General features: G+C 40.2%; 1 protein-coding gene across 1 annotated transcript; it reads right to left on the bottom strand.

Annotated features, from left to right (window-relative positions):
- Positions 1 to 776: 776 nt before the first annotated feature.
- On the bottom strand, positions 777 to 16,871 carry si:ch211-244b2.3 (uncharacterized protein LOC557230 homolog). Its single transcript, XM_051688579.1, has 12 exons — positions 16,725 to 16,871; positions 16,261 to 16,333; positions 15,960 to 16,083; positions 15,676 to 15,826; positions 15,290 to 15,410; positions 15,049 to 15,136; positions 14,094 to 14,199; positions 13,846 to 13,951; positions 2,744 to 2,822; positions 2,522 to 2,585; positions 2,277 to 2,397; positions 777 to 2,153 (listed from the first exon to the last, which is right to left on the bottom strand). The coding sequence occupies exons 2-12, from the start codon at positions 16,298 to 16,300 to the stop codon at positions 2,092 to 2,094; spliced, it is 1,062 nt and encodes a 353-aa protein (XP_051544539.1). The 5' UTR covers positions 16,301 to 16,333; positions 16,725 to 16,871; the 3' UTR covers positions 777 to 2,091.
- Between the last annotated feature and the right edge of the window lie 23 nt (positions 16,872 to 16,894).

Below are 16,894 nucleotides of genomic sequence, written 5' to 3'. Positions count from 1 at the left end.
GCTATATTCCATCACGTTCATTACAATCGCAAAATTCCAGCCAAATCCAGCTCCGTTCCTGCTTTGTGTCGGACTCCACTGCTACGTGTCTCTGAGTGATGATGACTAAATGCAGCCGGTGCCAGCCAGACATCACTTCAGTATATTATGATGGACTTCAGGGGATGAACTGATGCCAACTTCAACCATAAGACATGGGATACTTCATTTTCCACTGCCTGACCCTTGGACGTAGGATAGACCTTACCGAAATGACCTGCTGGTTGAACTGCGATGCACCTCACTGATCTCTGAGGAGCATCACCTGCATCACCTTGGTCTAATGATGGACTACACTCTTAAAATGGAATACATAGACTATTGCCAACAAAAGCCTTCATCGACCAACTAACAAAGGACAATGCATCTGTATGAACTTCTGCAGTTAATCCAGGATGAACTTCAAAGATATTAGTCATTAATCTTTGTTTAAACATTGGCTCTTAACACTAACTTAGTTTGCAAATTTTAAACCATAACTTGCACTGCACATAAATAACTAATATTGGCATTATATTCATGCTGTTTAGCCAGAGGGGAACTGGCCCCCGCAGTGAGCCTGGTTTCTCCCAAGATTATTTTTCTTCATTAACCAACAGTTTATGGAGTTTTGTGTTCCTTGCCACAGTTGCCTTCGGCTTGCTCACTGGGGTTCTAAATACAATTATTTTATAATTATTTATTTTTATACACAATTTACAATCATATTTAATCAAACTACACAATGATGACTAAGACTTTATAGATATTAGTTTCATTTTCCGTTAATGCATGATTTTCTGTAAAGCTGCTTTGAAACGATTTGTGTAAAGCACTTTACAAATAAAAATGTCTTGACTAATACACAGTAAATATAAGATTTATAAGGGAAAAAAAGTGCTAAAGTACACATTAATGTACATTGTGTTTAACAGCATGGCATTTCGTGATAAATTGCTCAAATTTTAAAAATGGCATATCGGATGATACTAGAGACTCAATGTAAAAACTTAATTAGGTTTCTTACCAGGTGTAGTTTTGTTGCCGTTTTTCCCAAAGTTTAACCCTTTACTGACAGCATAGAATCTCCTGAACTGAGATGAGTTGGTTTAAATGAATTTAAATTATGTATTGCCTATAGCAAAGCCAAAATGCAATGTCCACGCATGTGTACGTGGGGTCGCACAAGGTTAAAAACAGAACCACACCATGGTTTACTAGCACTGCAAATAAAAAACATGTCCCTTTACCTGTTCTATATACAGTATATTTTGCATAATTAATCCCATAACCGAAAAAAACATTGTGCCATTGGCTTCAGAAAAATGGTGAAAGCCACTATCACATATAATGGCAGTTAAACAATTCTATGCACATACACTATCTATAAGTTAGTCTGGACAAATAAAGCAAAACATAATTTGATTAGCATATACAGGCAGTGGCTATTAAAGTTAAGAATGGGCATTAGACATTCTGAAGTTAAAGGGTTCGTTCATCCAAAAATGAAAATTCTGTCATCATTTACACACCCTCATGTCGCTCCAAACATGTTATATCATAAAAGTTGCCCATTTGCACTGCATTCCAAGTCTTCTGAAGCTATACGATAGCTTTGTGTGAGAAACACAGTGAAATTTATGAGATTGGTTTCAACTGATTCATTGAAAAGACCCAAGTCGAAAGAATGATTCATTCACGAATCAGACATCACTACTTTTCTCTAGAGCTAGAGCCAAAATCAAGATTTTTAGTGAATAATCACTTAAATTCTGGTGTGTTCCTCAAACAAAGCTATTGTATAAGTTTAGATGACCTGGATTAGTGCACTTTTGTGATACTTTCATGGTACTTATGCATTCTTTTTGAAGCCTGAAAGCTTCTGTCCCCATTCAGTGCAAGGAAAAGAGCATAGACAACAGTAATTCAAATTTCTCTTTTTGTGTTTGACATATGGGTTTAGAGTGACATGAAGGTGTGTAAATGATGTTTGGGTGAACTATCCATTTAACTGGCATCCTGAGAACATGCACATAAATATACAAGTAAACATAAGAATAGGCAGGTGAGATTTTATTGTTGAAGGCGGCGCACACGTCTCCTAGTGTGGTTAGATAGGTTTGTCTGGGACATGTCTGCAACAAAATGCAAAAATGAAAATAACAGATCAAATATGTCCACACCAAACATGACTTGATTTAATAAAAAAGATTTGAACAAAAGACAAAGTATTTGTTTTAGTTTGAACATGCACACACCTGAGAAGTCCAGCTCATAGTGGAACCTGCCTGTCCAGAATTTTACTGTCCCAGCAGAGTCCTGTTGATACTGAGCCTCAATATCTTGACTTGACACACTGCAATGACCCCGGGAACCACCCTACACAAACGACAAAGTCCATCAAGTTTATGAAACAGACTACAATGCATTAGGTGTGTATTCAGTGTTCAGTTCATCAGTATGGTGCAGCTGTACTGGTCAAAATGTTTTTAGTTTCTTTTACTTTAGAGTAGTCCTTCCAGTTGCCGTCCACGTCTTGGAACTGCCAGCGAGCTTGTGAAAATGCACTATGATCATAAAAATGAAAGAAAATCGTTCATTGTAATGCATTCATAACACTTTACTTTTAATGATAAGTCCAAAATGTTTGATTTTTTTTGTACATAACCTGGTCCAATTTAAGATGATATTATGAGACTGGCTACGATCACTCTTGGATTCATACCTGTTGGTTTGCTGGACTCCGCTGTCTATTCTTCTCACTTGTCTTTTTGTACCAAACTTATTATTTACTTGATACATCCCTGCAGAAAAGTAATGAAGATAGTGACTATGTTCAGGATAGCATACTAGGATATTAGGATACTAGGATAATGAAGTTAAGTTCAATTCTGTAGCATACTGCTGTTTGAAACATTTACTGTTTCACATACTATTTAAAAAAAAAAAAAAGTAGGAGGTATTTTTACGGGACATTGGAATGATTACGTCATCCGCTGAACTCACAACAGCTGGCTCACTGAACATTCGTTTGTCTGTCTGAGGAATCTGAACGGTTTTATATCAGCTGGAATTTTTTTTGTGGAAGATCACACCTTTGTGACATTTCTGTGAATGAGTCTACACATTCTTTGTGTTCATTCTTCCTATTGGCTTTCGTGCGCGGGGTTAATGCGCACATTTTTCTTTTTTCTGTTTGTTTTGTTCGGGGGAAAGTTCGGGGTTTGATTGTTTCGCTAATGGGGAATGTGGTCTATATAATCTTGTTTTTGACACACAATTTATTTTTTCTACTATATCAAAATGTCAAATGTTAGTATGAGTGGATTGTCTTTCTCCACATTGAATGTAAATGGGTTGGGGCACCCCATAAAAAGAAGGAAGGTTGTTTCTTTTCTTAAGCGTAAGAAATATGATATAGTGGAGTACGGTGACGCCATGCGAAGGGCAGACGTGTGAGAGACAGCTTTGCGCACTTTGCTAATTTTTTAAAATTATTTTCATAATATAATCGTGAAATTCGATACACCCAGTTACACATTTACTGTTCGAGGTAAATATGGCAAAGGAGTCAAAATCCTTGGGCTCTGGAGACATTAAAAGACACTTACGGGTTCAAGATGAAAGCCCAGACAGGCCTGTGGACAGGGGACTCAATTTGGATGGCGAGGCAGGAGAAAGAATCCAGCGTCAACTGTCCAACATGTCGGTGATGTTGACGAAGGTACTTGCGGACTTGGAGGATCTTGCTGTAATACATCGATCGATTACGGCGATGGAAAAAAATTCTCTGAGCTAGTCACAAGAGTGACATGTTGAAAAACGAATCGATTATTTGGAGGCAATTGGCCGCTAATCTGCCCGTGACCAAAGTTGATTTGGAATGTGTTCTTGAAAAGCTTGAAGATCTTGAGAATAGAAGCCGCAGGAATAACATTCGAATTGTTGGAATTCCTAAGCATGAGGAAGGCAGAGATATGGTGAAATTCCTAGACAAGCTTTTCCCGAGTCTGCTCGACATAACAGGCCACAAGCTGGAAATCAAGTGAGCTCACAGAGTCCCAGCTCACAGATCTGCTGAGGGAGGAAGGTCCCGATCGATTCTGGCCACATTTTTGAAATCATCCGATAAAGATCTTGTGTTGCGCCAGTTCTGTGAATGAGTCTGCATGTTCTTTGTGTTTATTCTGCCTATTGGCTGGGGTTTGTTTTACAAAATATTTGATGTTATGTAATTTTACCTTACAAATTTGTGAGGCAAAATTGAGCAATCCGATAGCAAAGTTATCACGGGGGCTCTTGTAGGCATACATAGACTCTTTGAGTTTTAAGGGATTGGCGCCAATGCACACGTTTTTCTTTTTTCTGTTTGTTTTGTTTGGGGGGAGGTTCAGGGTTTTATTGTTGCATTGATGTTGAAATGTGGTCTTCATCATTTTGTTTTTGGCACACAATTTATTTTTTCTATTATATCAAAATATTGAATGTTGGTATGAATGTACTATCTCTCTCCACATGGAATGTGAATGGATTGGGGCACCCCATAAAAAGAAGGAAGGTTATTTCTTTTCTTAAACGTAAGAAATATGTTATAGTATTCCAAACAGGGCATTAAGTATTTGGGAATTTTATTCCCAGCAAATTTGTCTGGTTTAGTCAGAGTTAATTTTGATCCCTTAATAAAAAGGTTTTCGAATGATGTGGACAGGTGGGCTTAATTACATTTATCGATGATTGGGAAAGTTAATGTTATTAAAATGAATTGTTTTCCAAAATTCAACTACCTGCTACAGTCTCTCCCTGTAGATGTCCCCCTCTCTTATTTCAAGCAATTTGATAGCATAGTTAAGTCCTTTATTTGGAATGGTAAACGTCCCAGGTTAAATTTCAATAAGTTACATAGGCCGATTGACAAAGGTGGGTTAGGCCTACCCAACATTTTGTTTTATTATTATGCATTCGGTCTCAGACATTTGGCTCATTGGTCACTTCCACCTGAGAGAGGCCCTCCCTGGTTTTGTATTGAAAAGGAATTTCTTGCCCCTATCTCGCCACTGCAAAGCCTTTTGATCAAACTAGCCAGAGAGGTTAAGTCACACCCCGTTATTTTGCATTTGCACTCGATATGGACAAAAGTGTCCAGAGTTAATTCGGATATTTATTTAAACTTAGCCTCAAGCATATAGCTGAGCCCTAAACTATGTATTAATAAGTCCCCTTTCTGTTGGTCAGATTGGATTGTGAGGGGGGTTAATGCACTCGGTGATCTATATGAGGGTGGAGTATTGAGACCTTTTGAAAATTTGGTTCAACATTTTGGCATTCCCAGATCTCAGTTTTATAAGTATTTACAGCTTCGCCACCTACTCTGCACTGTTTTTGGGAGTGGCATGCACCCCCCTAAAGCGGCGGATACTCTGGGAGTGGTGATTGCTGCTTTTGGGAAGGTCATGAGGCATCAGTGTATTACTCTCTGCTAATTCAGAGTCTGGGGGACGGAACTTTGAATTCTCTCAAAAGATTATGGGAGAAAGATCTAAACTTGACATTGGGGGAGGGGGTGTGGGCTAGGATCCTAAAAAATGTAAAGTCTGCATTTAGAGGTGCAAGGGTGCGTCTTATACAATTCAAAATTTTACTGTATAGGCTTGGTCTTAAAGACACACCCACCTGCTGGAGATACCAATAGGAGGATGGAGACATGGCCCATGTTTTTTGGTGGTGTGTCAAGATCCAGAAATTCTGGTCAAAGGTTCAGAATTTTGTGCGCAACGTGGTTGGCACTCGGGTTTCGTTTTGCCCCAGACTTTGTGTTCTGGGCGATGGGGCGGTCATTGATGTGGGGGATGGCCATATTGAGAACTGGGATCTGACCTGTGTGTTGATTGCCAGGCAGGTTATTTTGAGGGGTTGGAGTTTAGCTGGTGCGCCCCCATATCCGGAGTGGTGCACGGAGGTGGGGAGGGTGACAGCTTATGAGGAGGTGTCATCGGAAAGACAGGGTGGCTTGGATTTGTTTATACGGAAATGGGGCAGGTATTTGGAGTTTTTGGAGGGCTCTCGGGTGGGGTGTGGAGAGAGTAAAGCATCTGCCTCCTTAGGGGGTTGTGTGCTACTCCCAAAAATAGTACAAAGCAGGTGGCACAGTTAGGTTCTGCCATATGCTCGAGGCAACATTTAAATAAGTGTCCAATTTAAACAATCTGTACACTTTAGTCCATACCGAGTATAAATGCGAAATAACGGGGTGTAACTTAACTTTTCCGATTAGTTTGATAGAGATGCTTTGTAATGGCGAAATAGGGGCAAGAACTGCCTGTTCAATAACAAACCAGGGAGGGGCTCTCTCAGGTGGAAGTGAACAACGAGTCAAATGTCTGAGACTGAACGCATAGTAATAAAACAAAATCTTGGGTAGGCCTAGCCCACCTTTGTCTATTGGCCTATGTAACTTATTAAAATGCAATTTTAACATCTACAGTGAGATTGTAGCAGGTAGTTAAATTTTGGAATACAATTCATTTTAATAACATTAACCTTCCCAATCATCGATAAATGTAATGAAGCCCACCTGTCCACATCGCTCGAAAAACTTTTTATTAAAGGGTCAAAATTAACACTAACTAAATCAGACAAATTTGCTGGGAATAAAATGCCCAAATACTTAATGCCCTGTTTGGGCCACTGGAAGGTGCCCAGCTGGAAAGCCATTACTGGACAGTACGCTGTCAGAGCCAAAGCTACGGATTTAGACCAATTGAATTTGTATCCTGAGAACTTGGAAAAGGAATGAATAATTCTGTGGAGGCAAGGCATAGATCTAATAGGTTCAGAGACAAATAATAAAATATCATCTGCATAAAGCAGAAGCTTATGCGCCACACCTCCCACAACCACCCCTGGAAAATCATCCTCCTTTCTTATCGCCTGAATAAACCCCACCTGATCTATATGTATAAGAGATGTCATAACCTTACTTAATCGGTTAGCCAAAATTTTTGACAAAACATTTTGCATCTAGTTGGATCAGGGAGATTGGACGGTAACTTTTACACTTTATCCTTTTTAAGAATCAGACTGATCCGGGCTTGTGTCATGGTTGGAGGACGCTTTCCATTCTTTAATGATTCAGTATAAACTTCTAACAAAAGTGGAGCCAGTTCTGTAGCATAGGATCTAAAAAATTCTGCGGCAAAACCATCTGACCCCGGAGCCTTGCCAGTAGGTAGGGACTTTTAGTTTAGGAAGATCTAATGGTTCCATAAAGTTTCTAATATCCTCATCAGTAGACGAAGATGTGGAACTATAGAAATCGAGTTCTTTAAAAGCATTATTAATATCAATGGCCGAGGTAAATATTTCACCACCAGCAGATTTCACTGAGGGAATGGTAGAAAAAGACTCTCTCTGCTTTATATTTCTAGCCAAAAGCTTCTCTGCTTTGTCCCCCAACTCAAAGTATGACTGTCTTGCCCTGAATAACCAAAACTCCACCTTCCGCAACAAAATAGTATTATATCTATATTTCAATCGGGTCAATTCTCGGAGGCCATCAGATGACATTCGGCGCTTCAGCTCTGCCTCTGCACTTTTAATATTCCCTTCCAACTCCACAAGTTCTTGTGCTTTAGATTTTTTGATGAATGAGGCATACTGTATGATCTGACCCCTAAGAACCGCCTTAAGTGCCTCCCAAGCCATGCCCACATAGGATACTGAGGACCAGTTGGTCTCCATATAAACATTGATTTCAGCCTTTAACATTTGTTGAAATTCAGGATTTTGCAAAAGGGATACATTAAAGCGGCAACTATATGATTTCTTTTTCTCTGTATGTGGCAATACCTAAACTCACCAAGGCGTGATTTGCCACTAAGATGTTTCCAATTGTGCAGATGAAATGAGGGACTTAGATATATATAAAAAAATCTATTCTAGAATAAATATTATGGACTGATGAAAAAAAATGTATAGTCCCTACCAGATGGGTTCAAAAGTCTCCAAATATCTGTAAGTCCAAGATTTTTACACATTCTGTGAAGCGTCAGTATTGCTCTAGGGGGTTTACACACTTTTGCTTCACTATGATCAAGGACTGAGTCCATCAATAGATTAAAGTCTCCTCCTAATATTATATCATGAGGGGTGCTTCAAGATCTATAAAAAATCCCTGATCATCAGCATTAGGTGCGTAAATATTAGCCAAAATCAACTTTTGCCCCTGAATTTCTGCTAAAACAATAATGACTCATCCTAATTTATCTTTAGTCTGTTTGAGACATTTGAATTGTAGATGCTTACTTATCAGTGTAATGACTCCCCTGCTCTTACTTGAGCCAGCACTAAAGAAAACATGTCCACCCCATATCTTCCCAAATTTTCCAGCTTCCTGCGAAGAAAGATGTGTTTCTTGAAGAAACACTATATCATATTTCTTACATTTAAGAAGAGAAATTACTTTCCTCCTTTTTATGGGGTGCCCCAACCCATTAACATTCCACGTGGAGAGAGACAACCACTCATACTAACATTTGACATTTTGACATATTAGAAAAAATAGATTGTGTGTCAAAAATAAAATTATAAAGACCACATTCCAACATTAGTGCAACAATCAAACCCCAAACTTCCCCCTGAACCAAACAAACAGAAAAAAGAAAAACGTGCACATTAACCCCGCGACATCACCAACCGGTGTCAATCCCTCTAAACTCAAACAGTCCATGTATGCCTACAAGAGTCCCCGCAACAACTTTGCCATCGGATTGCTCAAGTTCGGTGTTTCTATACAAATTTTTTAAGACAGAATTACACAACAGAAGATAATTTTTAAAACAAACTCCAACGTGTAGATTCATCCACATAACTGTCCTGAAGGTGTGTTCCTACACAAAACAAAATCCAGCCACTAGCGGAACAAGCACACACAGAAAATAAATAATAAAAAGAAAAAAAAGGCCGTTCAGTTTCCTCGGACAGTCAAACGAATGTTCAATGAGCCGGCACATTCGACTGCTACATGAGTGCAACAAATGACCCAATCACTCCAATGTCCTGCAAGAAATACTTCACAAAACAAACTCCAACCAATAGGAGGCATAAGCACAAAGAACATGCAGATTCATCCACAACACTGTCCCGAAGGAGTGCTGCTACACAAAACATACTCCAGCCGCTAGGCGGAACCAGCAAAAAAATAAACAAAAAAAAGCTTCCTCGGACGATCAAGTGGATGTTCAGTGAGTCGGTCCATTTGGCTGCAACGTGAGTACCACAAAATAACGTACTCAGTCCATTGACTTTATGAAGGACATCGCTTGCTGGGGACATGTAAATACTTTACGGCCATCCTTAGCATCTATACTCAATTTGGCCGGGTACATCAGTGCAAAAGCGACCTCCTGTTGATGTAAGAGTTTCTAGCATTCCTTGAATCGATCAGGTTTCTCTCTTGTCGAATTTGCAAAGTCTAGGAACAAGAAAATGCTGTGGTTCTTCCAAGAAAGCCTTCCTTTACACCTCGCCTCATGTAACACGAGATCTTTATCGTATGATCTCAGAAATCTGGCCAGAATTGATCGGGGCCTGTCTCCCTCAGCGGATCACTGAGCTGGACCCTGTGAGCTCGCTCGATTTCCAGCTTATGGCTGTTATGTCGAGCAGACTTGGAAAGAGCCCGTCCAGGAATTTCACCATATCCCGACCTTCTTCGTCCTTAGGAATTCCAAAAATTCGGACATTATTCCGCCGGTTACGATTCTCCAAGTCTTCCAACTTCTCCCAGACGCGCTCCAAATCCACCTTGGTCGCTAGCGGATTAGCAGCTAATTCCCTCTCCAATGACTCCAGATAATCTATCTGTTTCTCGACATCTCCCACTCTTGTAACCACCTCAGTGAATTTCGTTTCCATGGCAGTGATTGATCGACGTATTACAACAAGATATAGATCGACGTATTACAGCAAGATCCTCCAAGTCAGCAAAGACCTTCGTCAGCATTGCCGACACGTTCAACAATTCTCGCTGAATTTCCTTCACTTCTCCGGCCAAATCGGCTTAATTGTCCGTGGCCTTGTCAGGGGTGTCAGCTTGAGCACGTAAGTGTCTTTTAATGTCTCCAGAGCCCGAGGATTTTGAATTATTTGACATATTGTCTTCCTAGAACAGTTAAGGATCAGGGTGTATTGAATCTCACCGGTTTATGACATAAAAAGTATTAAAACTAACAAAGTGCTCAGAGCTCGCCGTTCACACGTCCGAACCTCGCATGGCATCACGTGACTCCCACAATAAACCTATTTATCATGATCTTTTACAATTAAGGCTTTTACAGTATGACTCAACATAAAATACTGTACTGACAAACTCACCCTTTGACTGTAAAATGACATCCTGATGCAAGTAAAACACGCAGTAACAGGTAGAGTTGGGGTACTTGAGGACTCAATGTACATGTACTTGTCACAGACTATTTTACTTGGACTTGACTTGGACTCGAGCCTTTGGGATTCGGAAAATCTTTTTCAGAGTCCAGTCGAGTCCAAAGCATAAACAAAAATAAAATAATGAAAATGAGAAATAAATGAACGCATCTACAGTATGTCTGCATACAGCTGTAGCATCCCCCTGATCTTGTAGCTAGAGTTTGTGTCATTGTGTTGAGCACACGCACGAGCACAGGCACACTAATCAGTCAACCAATACGCTTAATGTAAAACATTGATTACCGAGGTGGCTAACATGACTGCCGATGTTTACTGACATGTGGAAAGAAAACATAAATAAAGGTATGTAGCCAATGTACTTTAAACTAAAAGGCAGTTTTGCAAGGGACCTGACAACAGTTAAAATTGCACACAGCTAATACTTTCCCCTTTAATGGAAACATTTGTGCAGTCAAGATGTTGCTGCTTAAAATACGTCTTTTCCAGCATATTTCCACTATTCACAACATTCAATCTTACACAATAAAATATAAGGATTTTATGGGCAGCGAAATTTTTTGTTTACTGCTGTCAGTCGATTACAATTTTTAATCACGATTAATCTCACATTTTTTCATCAATAAATTGTGATTAATCGTGTATTTTAAAAAATGCTGAAATTTGACACCATATCTACTTATTTTCCTGTCAAAATGCATTTATTTCCATCTTAGGAAATAAAATAGAACAATATGTAAAAGATAGAAATGCACTAATATATCACTGTGGCATGGGGGGCATGGTCATGTTTTTGTCTCGCCAACCTGGGGGGAATAGTGGAGGGAGACGGATGTTAGAGTAATTGCAGCACAGGTGACGAGCCATACCACTTTCCCTCTCCCGCAGACTGACACATGACCATGCCCCACATGCCACAATCACCAATTCAAATAACATTAAATGTTTCCCAAAATCTAAGTGGGAGTTTGACTAATTGAAAGAACTAGTCCCCACAAAGGTTGCATATTCATTGCAATGAGCATTAAATCTCTTAAAATCTCATCCTCCACAATATCAATCTGCCAGTAGACTGTGGCTATCTGCATTGTTACAGCAATTGTGAAGCCGCGTTCATGATTCGTGTCAGGGTGTCAGCACCAGCGTCAGCATGAACACCACATGAAAAGTGCTTGCAGACAAAAATGTCTTATTCTGCATTTTGGTGATAGTTACGACTTGACGTGCTTTTGTGGTAAATAAAATGCACCTTAGGCTGAAAAATACTAGATTTCTGTCACAAGTCCCTTCTGGGCTTGTTTTGTACATCAAATAGCCTTAAGAGGTAAATTCTCCATCATTTTATCACTGACACGGATGTGCTGTTGTGTATTTTGTGAAGTGTGTGTGAGTATAATGACTCTGGGCAGACACATTACAAAGTTTAAACAAAAACCAATCTGCACACGTGGAATTTTGCCCATTACACTGATTTTGTTCTGCATGTAAACAGCTTTACCGGAGTGCCATTTAGTCAAATTATGAAACATAACTTCTTAGCTAATGCTAATTACTACTATGTTGAATCATTTGTATGTATTTTTCCAAACACCAGCAGATAGAGACTACAATTTTAATTAAGATTCATAAACAGATTCACTCGGACTCCACTCAGACTCTGCCTGTTATGGACTCAGTCTTGAGTCTGACTCGGCCCCCTTTCGAATCTAACTCGGACTCGACTAAGGTGGACTCAAACTAAATACTTGGAACAGGCACGCAATGCTTTCCTCATGTAAATTAGAATAGTTCTTGTGGCAGGGAGGAGGGTGGGGCCGGGTCGTGATGCTGCACACCCGGCCCCTAATCAGGCTAATCAAGCCCTCGAAAGGGATAAAGGGGACTGGAGGTAACAGTTCGAGAGAGAGAGAGAGAGAGAGAGTTACGGACAGCTGACCTGCATGTGTTTATGTTTGTGTCTTTTTGTTTTATTAAAAGATTATTTATATATGTCAAGCCGGTTCTCGCCGCCTCCTTTCCACTGAAATTTGTTACACTGGTGCTGAAACCCGGGAAGGAGGAGGGATACGGCATAGTAGAGTCCTCGCCACTACCATCCACCCCAACGGAGCAGCTGCGGCCATCTGCCGGGGGATGGAGGAGCCCAGCCACCTGAGAACGGAGGAACGGCCGCCGACCGCGAGGGGAGGAGGGGCTCCTAGCCGACCGCCTGGAGCGGTCAGGGCCACTGCCAGGGGCAGAGGAGACCCCTACCGTCCACTGAAAATGCAGCGGTGCGTTCCGTCCGCCAGGGGCTGGAGGACTGCCTCCGATCCGCCCGGGGAGGCGCGGCTGTCGTCCACTAGAGGGTGGAGGAGTGGCCGAGGACCAGGCTACAGTGTATCGGAGAACCAGCAGTACGTTTTTTTTTTTCTCTCTCTCTCCTGCTGTTGCTCCGTGTTGGCCTTTCCTTCTCGTTTTTTTATTGTTGTTGTTTTTCCCTCCCCTGCCTGCAGGATGGGCCATAAGGCGGGGTGGGGGGGGTGTACGTCATGAAGGAAAGGAGGGAGGAGTGTGGCAGGGAGGAGGGTGGGGCCGGGTCACGATGCTGCACACCCAGCCCCTAATCAGGCTAATCGAGCCCTCAAGAGGGATAAAGGCAACCGGAGGCTGCAGTTAGAGAGAGAGTGAGTTACGGGCAGCTGACCTGCATGTGTTTATGTTTGTGTCTTTTTGTTTTATTAAAAGATTATTTATATTGTCAAGCCGGTTCTCGCCGCCTCCTTTCTGTTGAAATTTGTTACAGTTCTCAATTACCCACTCTTGATAAACATCTTATTATTTATGTCCATTATCACAAGAAAAAACTAAATGTAGTCATACAGAAATCACTTTATTTCTGTACAGTGCTGCAGCTGTCACAGAGATGCGATAAAAACTCAAAGTGTGTCTCCCGTTGAAGTCACAGCAGCAGCTCTGCCCACCCCTCGCACACACATAATATGTATAACAGGCGATACTCTTTGGATACTTGGTTTTATGTTATTTCGGTTAAGGAAATTGGAAAATTAGTGCAATCCTCTGAGTAGCAGGCTAGCAGCTACAAGTTTGTTTACTCATGGCGGCTGCCGACTCTTCGCATTTCTCATTGCTTTGTGCATCATACGTGTTTGACCAATCTCAGGTTGCAGCACCTCCCATAGTTCTTCTTCTCCCAAAATGTAGCTACCCCAGAGTAGGAGCAAAAAAGTCCCTCTAAAGGGTTAAGAGGAACTATAGTACCTCATGTGCGAAAGTGCCGAAAACTGAATGGTTCCTCAAAAAGTACCTAAAATGGGTTTTAGTTCCAGCTGTGGGAAAGGGCCTATAATCTGTCTATTTATAATTTCTCTTAATGTGTCTTACCACCAAAGTAAAGAGTGTAAGTGTATCGTCCAGCTGTGAATGAAACCTGGCATTCAGGGTTTAGCTGATACAATCTCTCGATTTCTGCACTATCCAAAGAACATCCCTGCAAACGAAAAGTGCAATGAAATGTGAGACTGGTGGAACATTTCACATTCAAACATTTAAGCTGATGCAGTTTTTGAATTTGGATGTGCTTCTTTGGACAGTGTTTCTTTGGTTTAAAAAAAATCTTCAGAACTTCTTACTGGTTTCTGGTACTCAGTCCAAATGCCTTTATCACCATTAAACTCCCAGATGAATTCAGTCGATGAATCTGTTGAATTTGTAGTGGGAGATTCCAGCATTGGCGAACTGCATGCGATAAAAAAACAAAGGTTTGATGTTCAACTTTTCGACACAAGAAAAAGAAATTGGGCCTCATTCATTAAAAATTAGCATAGCGAATTTTCGTGTAAATCATTCATAAAACCATTCTTACATAAATTATTAATTCATGTTAGAATGCTTTGACAAACAATTTACAAGTCAACGGAGAACGGCCAGACTGGTTCGAGCTGACAGAAAGACTAACTCAAATAACCACTCTGTACAATTGTAGTGAGCAGAATAGCATATCAGAATGCACAACACATCGACCCTTGAGGCGGATGGGCTACAACAGCAGAAGACCACATCCGGTTCCACTTCTGTCAGCCAAGAACAGAAAGCCAAGGCTGCAGTGGGCACAGGCTTGCCAAAACTGGACAGTTAAAGATTGGAAAAACTTAGCCTGGTCTGATGAATATCGATTTCTGCTGAGGCACACAGATGGTAGGGTCAGAATTTGGCGCCAACAGCATGATTCCATGGACCCAACCTGCCTTGTGTCAACAGTCCAGGCTGGTGGCAGTGGTGTAATGGTGTGGGTGTCACCAGTCCTACTCGACCCGCCACGAGCGGGATTCGAAGCGGTGATCACATACCAGCTGGCTGCCATTCCATGGGGAATGTTTTCTTGGCACACTTTGGGCCTATTAATACCAATCAATCATCGCTTGAATGCCACAGTCTATTTGAGTATTGTTGCTGACCATGTGCATCCTGTCATGGCCACAATATAACCACAAAACCACTCTTCCATAAATTGTCACATTAAGTCTATATAAACAAATTATTAACACAAACTGTAAATTTGGGGGGGGGGGGGGGGGGGGTTGATACCTGTTGTTGTCTGATACTATTGAATTTAATTTTGGTCGCCGTCTCACTTTTCTCGTCATGTGTGTGGACAGATTGGTTTGAGTCATGGCTAAAACATTCCAAAAACACAAATAAACTTTTATATCTGCAAGTTAGCCATTTTAAATGTATAGTGCATCCATTTGTCATAAATGATGCTAATATGTTGTGTCAGGGCCTTGACACAATTCTCAATTGTTAAAGAGAGTTTTTCAAGAATTACCAGTGAAGTCCACCATGTAAGTCATGTTTCCTGCAGTAAACTGGACTGAACCTGTTGGGTTGTTGTTGTATTGTTGCTCTATATAATCACTTCCAATTGAGGATGTGTTCCCACCTGATCCCTGCCGAATTTAGAGTAAGGAAAATAAAGGGGAAGACTGATCAAAAGGTTAACTTGTTAATTAAAACAGCTTTTTCTAGACCACTGATATGACATGAATCTTCATCTTTGTACATCACTTTGAACAGGTTTTTCTAAAGTACTATTCAATTCTTAAGTGTAAAATATAAAAATGTGGAAACCTTAGTGTACCTTCAACCCTACTTTAACCATAACCTAACCTAAAATCAGAGGGAAATGATAGGTTGATAGAAGGTCACTTATACCTGGGATCCATATTCGAACCAGTGACGGTTGTCTTTGTAGTACCAGCCTACTTCTTGCTTCTGATTGTAGTTCAGAAATGTGTTGCGTCGTATACTGAGGTTATTATAAGGTCCATTGATTGTCATAGCATCAAAGTCAATATAGAGAGACCTGTTGAACCAATGGAAAACAATTAATAATATAAAAAATATGGACCTAATGCCGTCATTGTAAAGCCTTATTACAATAAACTCAATTTGATGATCTCTGTGAGGAAACAGGACTTGTTGAAGACTAAACTCACCCCATGCTGGTGTAGATGGTGATTCCAGTAGCCCCTGGCTGACAGTAATGGGTTTCAATGACAATATCATTACAGATAGAAGACCACCGCTGTCCAACATACAACTGCCACTCATAGTGATTACCTGAGTATGAATGAACGAACGAACGAATGAAAGACAACAAAGACAACTATTAAATATTTAGTTTTGGTTGCGCTAGTGACCAGAAAAGAAAATTCCCAGACACGTTTTTTTGGTTTATTGTTTGCTGAATACCAGAGCCAACATTACAATGAGAAATGTATTAATTAACAGGCTTACCTGCTGCCATGTTGCCAATAATGCTGTTTTGTTTCTTCATGCAGGGTTCTCTGAATGTCTTTAACCTAAAGATCTTAATTTAGCCATAAACAGAAATTAAGATAGTTTGCTATCTAATGCAAATACATTCCGTTTTTTATTTATTTATTTATTTATTTTTTTACTGTAACTTCAGATACTTTTGGGGAAACAATTCCATTTTTGATTCTGTTCATCTTTGATAATTGTGTCACTTAAAGCGTGACAGCTTTTTTTTTTCATAATAACTTAATGACTTTGCTTCTCTTCCTCAGACTTATTCACACTTATAATAATAATAATAATAATAAAGACAGGTGTTTCACATCATGCCTAAGTGTGAAAATGTATCCATAATACGATCGTGCTATCTATGAGTTGTTATTAGGACTCGCGCAGGGTTATCAATCACATGATACTGAAATTACATGTGTAATTCTACTTACCAAATGCCTTCTAGACACTATATAATATAAATTATAACAAACAATAATTTATAATCATTAGGTATATATATATATATACATATACATAAAATGGTCTAAGTTTCGTACGAACTGCTAAATGAAACAGCACAACTGATTCAGTTTCGGTTTCCTTTCAGCGTCGTGACTCG

This window comes from Myxocyprinus asiaticus, chromosome 45 (assembly GCF_019703515.2).
Source record: "Myxocyprinus asiaticus isolate MX2 ecotype Aquarium Trade chromosome 45, UBuf_Myxa_2, whole genome shotgun sequence".
Taxonomy (NCBI): Eukaryota; Metazoa; Chordata; class Actinopteri; order Cypriniformes; family Catostomidae; genus Myxocyprinus; species Myxocyprinus asiaticus.
The sequence above is the reverse complement of the archived record's forward strand: the minus strand, read 5'-3'. Positions and strand labels throughout refer to the sequence as shown.

Excerpts from the sequence above, each read along its gene's own strand:
- si:ch211-244b2.3 (XM_051688579.1), bottom strand. The coding sequence starts at position 16,300 with ATGAAGAAACAAAACAGCATTATTGGCAACATGGCAGCAG. Across the intron at positions 2,823-13,845 it reads TTACACTCTTTACTTTGGTG|GGATGTATCAAGTAAATAAT; the intron begins GTAAGACACATT and ends ACTTTTCTGCAG. Across the intron at positions 2,586-2,743 it reads GGAGTCCAGCAAACCAACAG|TGCATTTTCACAAGCTCGCT; the intron begins GTATGAATCCAA and ends TTATGATCATAG.